At 39.9% G+C, this 10,751-nt stretch overlaps 1 protein-coding gene across 2 annotated transcripts in view; it reads left to right on the top strand.

The window, feature by feature from the left end:
* The first annotated feature begins 504 nt into the window (after window positions 1-504).
* Window positions 505-10,751, top strand: part of CCHR12.PART0H16orf72 (chromosome chr12.part0 C16orf72 homolog) — a 243,709-nt gene continuing 233,462 nt past the window's right edge. Inside the window, exons 1-2 of one of the 2 annotated variants that reach the window (XM_044089079.1) lie at window positions 505-1,059; window positions 1,904-1,984. In XM_044089079.1, the coding sequence (XP_043945014.1) occupies window positions 864-1,059; window positions 1,904-1,984 (277 nt within the window). In that variant the 5' untranslated portion in view covers window positions 505-863. Of the gene's footprint in view, window positions 1,060-1,354; window positions 1,479-1,903; window positions 1,985-10,751 lie in introns of those variants that run through there. The other variant, XM_044089078.1, reaches the window with a different exon arrangement.

Below are 10,751 nucleotides of genomic sequence, written 5' to 3'. Positions count from 1 at the left end.
TGATAACATACGTTTTTGCAGAACAAGAAGACTGAGAATCAAATATTTATTACTGCTGCTGAATCACTTGTGTTACTTTATATCAACCGGGCTCTACCTACAAATCACCTTTTCGTGGCTACAGTCCTAAGTCATTTACTATTTCTTTAATGATTTATAAGTCAGCAGAGTTTACGAGAAAAACGCAAATCTTACGTAGAGAAAAATAAAAAAATTATGGCAAAAAATCTGGAAACGTTAGCAGTTGCACACCAGACCTTTCCACCAACACAGACCTACTCCACAAATTATTGCAGCAGTAGTTCCCGTCTCCCTGACGTTTCCCACGTGACTTGTTTGTTTCTACCCAGACGCAGGGAGGTGCCAGAGTCAGGACAAGGCCCATGTCTCGTCACCAAGCATTGGCTGAACAGACAGAACAACAGTACGCATGTTCATGATAAAGATTTTTTTTTTGTTGTTTTTTTTTTCTACCAAGCTTAACCCACACCCTTTAGCCAGGGGTCTTTGACAGACTGTTTAGATATCCAATCGCTTTGCATATACTATATCAACACTAGTCCAAAGACTTATAACAACCATTGGTAATTAAAAGTGTCTGGTAAGAGGCGGGATTTTTTTTTTTTTGCGTCATGTAAGGTTGTCGGCAGTGATGTTTAGCAAAGACTTGATGTCGCAAGAGCTCAGTTTGTTTAGGGACGGCGGAAGAGTTTAATGGATCGAGGTCTGTGGGTATATTAATCTTATTCTTTTTTATTATTTTTGATGACGGACTTCGAGGTTTGTTTTTTCCAACCACTAGTACCAGAGTAACTGGAAAGGAAGGCGTCTTCCCGTTAGTCGGTTGCTCGGTCGCCTTTTCAATGGAGGATAGGAAGGACGAAGCAGATTCGGAAATCCAGGAACACGGACCCGAGCATTGGTTTAGCAAATGGGAGAGACAGTGTTTAGCCGAGGCCGAGCAAGAGGAACCGGCTGACGAGGAGACTGAGTCAAGTCAGCAAAAACTGTGGCACCTGTTCCAGAACTCTGCTACAACCGTCGCACAACTGTACAAAGGTCCGCACCCTCTCACTGTTTTCTTAGAGGAGGGGCATGGGCAAAGAATCTGGTGACCCCCCCACCCAGTTCTTGATAAATAAAGCAATCTAAATAACAAAATGGCGTAGGGAGAGTGGTGCACTGCTGGGCTCGTTCAATTTTGTTTTTATGCTATTTCTTTTTTGTCTTGCATTTTTATCCGACTGATTCGCACCGGTTTATGGTTTTAAGTAGAAGGCTAATTGGTGGCAGACGTAATGGCATAGACTGGCATTTTTTCTTCTCAGAAAGAGGGTGTCGTCACACGGGGTGGGGGAAGGGGTTGAAAATGGCGATACGGTGGGGTTTTACAGAAAGGGGGCGGTATTTCAGGGAGGACTGCGTATTTGTAATGTGGTCAGTGGATAATGTTTCCGAATTTAAATGTTCCGGTGTTGATAAGGAAGAAAGGAGTTTGGTTGGATAAATGTCTTTTTGCCCTATTGTATTGTTAACCAATGCGTGATTTTTTCCTAACAGTTTTATTTATGAATTTCTCTAGACTGTTGTTAGGGCAGTAGTCAGATCGGCGTGTTTGTTTTGTTTTATTTTTTTTGTCGGGGGGCACAAAGTTGTCTACAAACTTTAGAGGAAATGTTTTTCGACTTTTAAACGTCATTTTCTGTGGCAGTTAGTAGGGATGTTGTTTTGTGGCTTGAAGATATTGGTAATTTGATTAGCTTGATTTTTTTTTCCTGAGAAGTTGTATCAGGGACAAAATGGCGATTTTTTTTCGAATATGGCCGAATGGAGAAGTATATGATGATGGCACTATATTTTTCTTGGTGTTTAGTGATGGCTGTTATGTTTTCTTTTTTTACAGATCGCGTGTGTCAGCAGCAAGGCCTTTCTTTGTGGATACCGTTTCAGAATGCTGCAACTGCCGTCACTAACTTATATAAAGGTAATGGGGAGAATCTCGAGTGTGTGTACTTTTTTTATTGGGGTATCCCTTTTTGTAGTAGCGATATTTTAATTTTTTAAAGTTCTTAAGTCATTCATTTGCGGTATTTGTTGTAGTGATCTCTAGTAGAACGTGTGCAATGAAACGATAATAAAAATATCCAACAAACAGTTCGTTTTTCTGTGTCTTATTGGAGATGCCACAGTCACGGCTGTAGACATCAGCCATTTGGCACTAAGGTTTTAGTCATTTTTTGTTCTTTTGTAGATGGCCTTTTTGATATTTCTGCACAGTTTCATTTTGGGATGTCCACCTGAAACTTTGTTTTGAGCAATCAAAAGACAAGTGTATAGCTTAAGTGGTGATACTCTTGCGGCAGTGACTGAAGTGAGTTGGAATGTTTACAGTTCCTTATTGGAGGTTGAGGAAGTGTTTCATTTGCTTTTAACTTTATATAGTGAACTAATTGGTTGACTGTTTAGGGTCAACCACTGTAACACACGAGTTGGCTAAAAGACTGATTGTAAAGATTACGGTGCTGTTCATTTGGCTTAAGCGCCCTACAGGTTGTGGGGCCATGGCAAACGTTTGTTGGGAGTCAACACCAGTGACAGACTTGACAAAATCTTTTAAGAAATAGGGGAGCCCTTTGAAGTCAGTAAGTCAAGGTACAATATATTTTTTAACCTCACTGACTTTATTGCTCTTTTTATTATAAATGGCTATTCATTGCTGTATTAACTTTTTACAACTTTAAAACCAGGTAGGTGAGCAGGTCTGCGTATTGTTTTCAGTCCTTACCTGAGTGTAGAGTGGCAGTAAAATGTGTTTAGTACGTATTTGTACAGTGCTGGAGAGCATTGCTGTGTACTACATGTGCGTGTTGCAAGTTTGTAGATGATATTAATTATGTAGCTTATAAATGATTAGAAAATATTTATCTTTTTATAGGTATGTAGGAAGAGTATACATGTTTGACAATTAACCAGTATCATGGAAAAAAGTGCAGCAAACTTTGTTTTGTAGAAATTGCTTGAGGGCTAATGTATGGATGGGGAAAAAATCTTGCATGGTGTCAAATTCTCAAAGGCTTGTTTCACTAGTGTTTAGTGTGTCTAATAGTGTTTTGCTTTTTTGTGGGGGTAGATTGTTCTCCTGACTTAGGACATTCTTTTAAGGGTACTAGTTACTTTCCCGGAAGCCTGTGGCTAGGATCAGGATAATTAGTTTATACATTCTAAACAGGAGTATTATGATGGTATTGTCAATGTGTACAATTCATGGATGTTTGCGTTTAAGTGTCTTGTAAGTTAAAGCTGTTTGGAACTTAGATGGAGAAGGAAGTGAGCGGATGGAAGAGGCGCATGATGCATGTAGATTTAAGTTATTTTAGTTCAGTGCACTTAGTCCAAGAAATTTTGTTTAAATTTTAACATGGAAAAGTAAGTCTGCAGTGAGATGCAACATTTTTGATAGATGTTTGTTTCTGAAATGTAAATTTTTGCAGCAGTGTTCATAATTCCTAGAATGCCTTACTGTGTGATTTACATGTTTCTTACAAGAAACATTCACATGCAGTTCTAGTTTAGTGTTTTATAGTACAGGATGCTTGCTTGTTTTTGTGCAGTGAGTAGGGATTGGGGCATTTTTGAAACTGTGTTTGTATTGAAAGCAATCTAAAGGCATCTGACAGTAATGACAGCAGAGTTGCTGTACATTGCAGTGCTAGTGTCCTAATGGGGGGCAAGGCAGATGGCACAATCTGAAGTGCGTGTTGTGGAGTGAAAATTCTTTAAATTCTATTGGTGGAAAACTCGGTTTAAAATGCTTTCAAGAGAATGGTATTAAATTTGGTTTCATATGAATATTTTTTTTTCCAGATGACAGTTTTGTCGGACTGGGAAGATGAGTTTTGTTTGCTGTGTAACCAGATGGCAGAAGATGTTTTCTGATGGTGTTAGAAGGCAGTACTTACTGTTAAATGTCTAGCAGTCTCTTGCTCTCAAAACAGAAATTTATTTATAGCAGATTTAACAAACATTCTGTGACTCTATATGCTACAGATGAGTTGGTGATTTGAAGATGTGCACACTAGTGTTTTCAGCCAGTGTACGTGATGGCTGGTGAGGGGAGCAAGCATTGGTCCAGTGATAAATTTCCCATTTCTGTTGAGCAAATAGCATTTTTAATGTGCTCTGTCTTAACTCTAATTGAAGAGAAGTAATGCTTTCACATATTTGATTTGAAAAGAGTGAGTGTAGTTTATTGTGCCAGATTGTGATGACCATACATTGTAATCCTCACATTATAAAGGTGTGTAATGGATTCGTATGGCATTACATGCCTAGTTGTGATGGTGGAATTGTGTACTTGCTTGGTAGTGTATGTTGGGGGGGGTCAGTGGCACTTGTCAATTATACTGTTCTTCACTGGGGATGTTAGTGCAGCGCAGTGCCAAATTTGATCCCTTCCCAACCACCATATAAAATGTTTGGCATGGTATATTTGCATTGATAGAAAACAGGAATCGTCCACTAGGTGAGTTTACTGGTTACTATTCATGAGTTCTGTTGATCACCTGATTTTTTTTTTTTTTTTTTTGTGGTTAAAACTAATGCTGTGCTTTTTCTAAAATTAGGCTAGAGCATTATCTTTGGAATCACCGTATCTACTTGGGATGCTCAGTAGTTTTACTGTATAGAACACAGAAAAAAAAAGTTCTCTGCAGCACTTTGTCTTCACATCAGACCTTTAGGCTCACGGCCTTTGAATTTTGTGCAGTATTTGAATACATCCACAGTTCTCTGCCAGTCAAGAAATCAGTGCTGCCATAGTTTTTGAAAGGACATTACTAATGTAGCTGCTACATGTTTTCTCGTTAAAATACTGTGGAATGATGCTGATTTTGTATGCACCAATGCATTTCCCCTATATTGTGTTTTGTCCTTGAATTGTAGTGTAGTTTGCATATGACTACTTGTTTCTTGAGGTATTTTCTTACCTTTATAAAGATCTGTCGTTAAAACAGTCTGTGCTTCCTGTTTTGCTTTACTGTGTTGTTTTAGTGATGTATTGAAATCAGTTATTAATTAGCTTATTGCATGTTTACAGGCTGAATTTAATTACTGGGGGAAATGCCTGGTAATTTGCTTAAATTTCACTTTCCACCATCCTGCACTTCCTGTTTCTAAACCTGAACTGTTTAACCAGTGATTATATTGTATGTATTCCTAGTATTTCATTATTTCTGATACTTTCATTTCTTGAATTGTCTTTTTTATGATTATCCTGAACAAATCCTCACTTTGTCAGACTAAACTTGGGTCTTTAAAACTAGCCTTTCACAGTCATAAGATGAGGAAAATCAATTTGCTTGCCATTTATTTCAACTGGTCTAAAAGGTTCCGTTTATAAGTATGCACATCTCTTCTCTTCAGTTTTACTATGTTTTGGAAGATAGCCATTTAAATTTTTGTACTTGTATGACTTTTTTTTTTCCCTTTGATAGTTGTCGTCTCTCCCTATCTTTAATTATTGTCAGGTGACCTTTCCTAATATTGATGATTGAGGGTTTGGGAGGGTACTTTATCCAAGCAGCTGTGGGGGAGCCTGTACTCCTATGTCTTGACCTTTTTAACCTCTCTGCTTATGTTCGAGGGGTGTCTATCTCTGGAATCTGGGGACTGTCTTCTCTCTGACCTGGGCTATTTGTCTATGAATGGGCCACAATTTTCCCCTGGTTGTGGGGACTAAGTCCTACCCATTGAGCAGCTTTTGTCATGCTGGACAACAGACTATGATGGCATGTGTTTGCCTCCCCCCAAAAAAACTTTTTTTGGTTCACTTGAACACACCACAGCAAGGGCTTCCTACTTTTCTATCCTATGTTCCCACACATGCAGCAGGAAGAGCTGCCATCACTGGCATGCCTCTCCTTGCTGGTGGCAGACGGCCATCTAGACCTTCCCATGGGCCGATCTATTCAAACCCACCCTCTGCTGCCTAGCTTTTCTAGCACCAAAGCTAAAGTTCCACTTCTGGACATCTTCCTGTCCCAACCACGTTGAGTCTACATATTGCTGTGGTAATCTTCTTGTAGATTTGTTACAAGCATTGCGTGTAGTTGTACTTTCCTGAAAAATTTGGGTGATCTGAACTGTAATGCTGTTGTGGTCCCTTTTTTTTTTTTACCATGTAGTGTCCAGCTGGGCAAGTAGCCAGTTTTCATCAGACCTGTGGAGAAAAGCTGCATAACAATGGTGCAAAAAAGATTACAAACATTTTATAAAGATTTACAAAGAATGTACAAAATTTTAAATAGTTGCCTACAATCAGAATTTACCGAAAGAGGTAAACAGCAAACCTTACAATAATATGAAACTCATTGTATACATAACTAAAGCCGTTGTGGTATTTTCATTTGGTAGAAATAAGACAAGGAGAAGGTAGAAAAACGTAGGACTGATGGACATAACTAGCCAGGAGTATTACATGAGCGTAGTCATTGTTGAGTAAAGTATTCCTTTAGGAGCGGTTTGAAGCTATGGTTAACTGTTTTTTTAGGAAATTCTGGAGTATTAGGTTCTACTGTTCGGTTACTTGATAGAAGAGTCAGAAGTAATCATGGGACTTTACCTCGAATGTAAGTATGATCTAAGGGTCTTGGGGTTGGGATTTATTTGCACTAGGCTGGAGAGTGCAGGGCAGTTTTCAGGTTTGTGGATAAAGCAGTGCTGAGCTGATTGAGAAAGAACACACTGGGGAAACTCAAGCCACTAATTTTTGAAGAGCAAGGCAATGATGTGTCCTGTTGGGATTATTAACAGCAAATTTTGCTATTTTATTGTAGCAAAAGTCAAGTGGATGTAAATTACACAAGTGCAAGTTAGTGAAAATTTGAGAACAGTAGAGGAGAGTAAGTAGGGGGTGGCTAGTCTGTTTTGAGTGAGGAAAGGTTTGGCCCTATAAAGTGCACATAGTTTGATGTGAACTTTGTGTGTGTGATATGTTTATCCAACATTGGGTTGTTTTCTGTGATACCAAGTAGTTTTGTTTGGTTAACTGGTTCTATTGCAGTGTCATTAGTACAGTTGGAGAGAGGATGTGGGTTTGCTTTGGATTTCCTATTGGAGAAGATCATTAATTTTACTTTGTTTGGATTGAATATCGATTGAAGTTCATTTAGATTTCCGATATCTAGAAACAGTGTTTGCAGTTTATTCTGGAGTTCTTATGATGTGGGAGCAGAGCAAATACAAGTAGCATCTGCATGTTGAATTGTAGAAGCAGATTTAGTGGCAGTGTTTAGACTATTTGTGGATATAATGAGGACCAAGAATGGAACCCTGAGGAACCCCAACAGACTCTTGAGGTGTGTGGGGAGTTAATTATCCTGTTTTGTTGCTTATTGATGTAGTAAGGTAGCTAAAGAACCAGTAAAGAGCGTAGAGTTAAGGATGAAGGAGGCTAGAGTGTTGAGTATTTGGGATACCGTATCAAAAGATTTGGACGTATCAATGAATGTAGTAGACTACATTTTGAGGTTCATGTAGTTAGTGAAAACTTATGACTGCTGTGGCATTGCTGTTTTGGACTGAAGCTGTGCTGTGAAATTAGGTTATTTGTAGTGAGGTGGTCTAGGAGCTGCTTATGGATATATTTCTTTAAGGTTTTGGCTAGGGATGAGAGAAGGGCAATGGGCCATTTTATTTTTTTAATTGGAGATCTTTAGATGTGCCTCCCTTGTGGAGGGGGGGGACAGTATAAGATATTTTCCAGAGTATGGGGGCATATTCTGCGATGGGATGATAAGGATATGCTATGGAGCTGGCATCAGTTTTTAAAAGGTCACTAGGGAGTTGGTCAGTTCCTAGAGTGGAGTTTATATAAGTTTTGTATGGGTTTTAAGGGTATTAGTTTAAGTTAGTGGAGGTGGGCACTAAGTGCTTGGTTATATTTGTTGTAAAAAGGGGGGTGATATTTGTGATGAAATGGTAGTTAAATTGGTATGCTGAGTATTCGGTGCTATTTGTAGATTTGCCAGGGTTGAGGTGGTAGTTGATTTTTTGCCAAATGTTCTGTGGATTATTTGTGTTTTTGCAGTGGCAGGCTATAAAATCAGATGTATATATATTTTTTGGTCAGATGTTTGTTTTTTGGGTTTCTTAGTTTGTATGATGTGAGCTTTTTTGAGGTTTTAGAGGTTTGATGAGCAGTCCAGGCTCTCATCCTTTGTTTAAGGAGATTTGGCATCTTTGGAAGTAGGGAATTTAAGATGGAAGGGGGAAAGTTGTTTTTTTTTTTTTTTCTCTATTGTTGCATGTGTGTTTGAAAATGGCATTACAGGGGTAGTGAATACAGTCCCTTAGTAGAAAGTTAGGGGAGTGCTCACTGAGAATCGAGGAGCCACCCATGATGGTGGGCAAGGTTGGGCTTGGTTAGTATCCAGTCTAGAATAGATTTGTTTTAGTGTTTATTGATTCTAGTGGGGAATTTATAGTTTGGGTGAAATTGAATAGATAAAATTGGAGGGGTTGTCAGATGAGCATGATAGCCAGTCCAAGTTGAAATTGCCTAGCACTATAGTTTCTTGATTGAAAGTAGATTATGTCCAGGATAGGAATCTTTCAGTGGTAGGTAGATTACTTCCTGGTGGTTGGTAGGTAGGCAATTATGATAGGTTTTATGTGCATTTACTTCAGATCGGGTGAGTTCTGGGAGAGTATGGATTAATTTTTCAATTTTGAGGGCATTTTTGTACACTAATTACGAAGTGAACTGGTGCCACATCTGTGTGCTCTGTTCACTCAGCCTCACCTCAGGCATTGTCCCTAATGAATGGTGCACTGCTACAGTCATCCCTCTCCATAAAGGAGTGACTACAGACCCTGGCAGTTAATGCCCCATTAGTCTAATGAGTCTGATATGCAAGACTGTGGAGCGCATAATCATGTACCTAAATAACAAGGATATAGGGAATCCTCCAAACTCTAGATCCCATGCAATTTGGTTTTTTGAAAGGTAGGTCATGCCTGCTCAACCCGGTTGACTACTTGACTCAGTCACCAAAGCAGTGGATGAAGGTAAGGCAGTTCATACAGCTTACCTCTATCTGGCCAAGGCCTTTGATACCATTCCTCACTTGGGAATTATTGATAAACTCAAAGTAGGCATCCACCCCTATACTGTTTGGTGGGTTGCAAATTGGCTCACAACTTAGTGTGAAAGTAGCAGACTCAATGTCACACTGTCAACCAGTCACGAGTGGAGTCCCACAGGGGTCTGTCCTCTCCTGTTTGGCATCAACTTCTCAGAAGTCCAGGCCAGCATGCAGGTACTCTGGCTGACTATAGTCGCAGACTATTACAAGCTGGGAGCCATTAATCCCCCAAGTGATGCAGGCATCCTACAGAAAGGCCTCACTGAGACCCGTGACTAGTGTCGAAACCGTGGCCTTGAGCTTAATGCAAAAAGTAGTCGTCCCCTTTGGGAGAAACTCTGTTCCCACTAATTACTACATCGATGGTAGTCCACTGAACACTGAGGGTGTTATAAAAGATCTGGGGACACGGGTTGACAGCAACCTCTCCTTCGGCCACCACTGTGGTCAGAAAGTCCTATGTTTCACATCTCGTTACTAAGGGTTTTGCATCTAGGAATTTAGAGGTCATTTCTTTCTGCTCTTCTCTCATTAGACCAGTCAGAGGTATAATGCCTCATTTGGCATGTATCTCTAGATACCTGAAACAGCTGGAGAGGCCACAAAAAAAGTACCTCACGAAGAGGATCCTAGGCCTTAAACCCATGTCCTATATGGACAGACTTGATAAACTTCAGATATTCTCTGTCTCGTATCATCTACTAAGAGGCAGTCTCTACTGGACTTGCAAAGCCATGTCTGACCCAGCTCTGTTAGAAATGCTACATCTAAAGAAATCTCAATCCCTCCGCACCACGTGCTCCAGAGACTTATTACCACAATCAACAGAACATGCTGGAGGGACAGGTTCATAATCCAGAAACTACTCATGCTGTGGAATAGACTTCCCATACATGTCAAGCAGAACACCTCACTAAACCTCTTCAAGTGAAATCTTGAGTGGATGGGAAATTGAAAGTACATTCAGGGCATCACTCCAGTGGCTCTACTTGATACAGGCCTAGGCCTGTAATTGCTCCATGGCAATTAGCCTAGTATATATCTTATGGCAGTGCCTCCACCACGTTAGCCTATCTTGTCTAATAGTCATTAGTATTGCCTCATCTTTAATGTGTGGTTTTAGGCGGGTCTCAGTAATTAATATATCATGTAGGTAGCTATGGTTGTGTGAAATTCACTAATTTTTTTGTGATACTTCCGAGGTTAAAATGAGTTATGAGCAAGTCTGACTTGGAATTTTTTAAGGGGGGGATGGAGGGTAGTATTGGGTGGAGTGGATGGTGGGTGGGGTGAGTAGCTGTGCGAGTCCTGGGTTAGGATGTATGTCCACTTGGAGTTGATTTTTGTTGGCGAGTATAGGAGAGTTTGAGCTTGGATATTAGTCAGTGAAAGAACTCTGAATAGGATGGAAGGTTGAGAGTATGGACATGTTTAAAGTGGGGAAGAGTAGAGTTGGTGTAAAGGTTAGTAAAGATGTGAAAATGGATATTTGGTTTTGTATGGTATGCAGTAGTGGGGAGTGTAGAAGAGTGGCATTGTTTTATGTTTGTGATGAAGGTAGCTGAGTGGGAGGCTAGGTTGGAGGGTAATGAGTAGGGGAGATGAACA

The sequence above is a fragment of the Protopterus annectens genome, chromosome 12.part0, assembly GCF_019279795.1.
Source record: "Protopterus annectens isolate FY-2018-M chromosome 12.part0, PAN1.0, whole genome shotgun sequence".
Classification (NCBI taxonomy): Eukaryota; Metazoa; Chordata; order Ceratodontiformes; family Protopteridae; genus Protopterus; species Protopterus annectens.
This window is presented reverse-complemented; position numbering and strand designations above follow the sequence as displayed.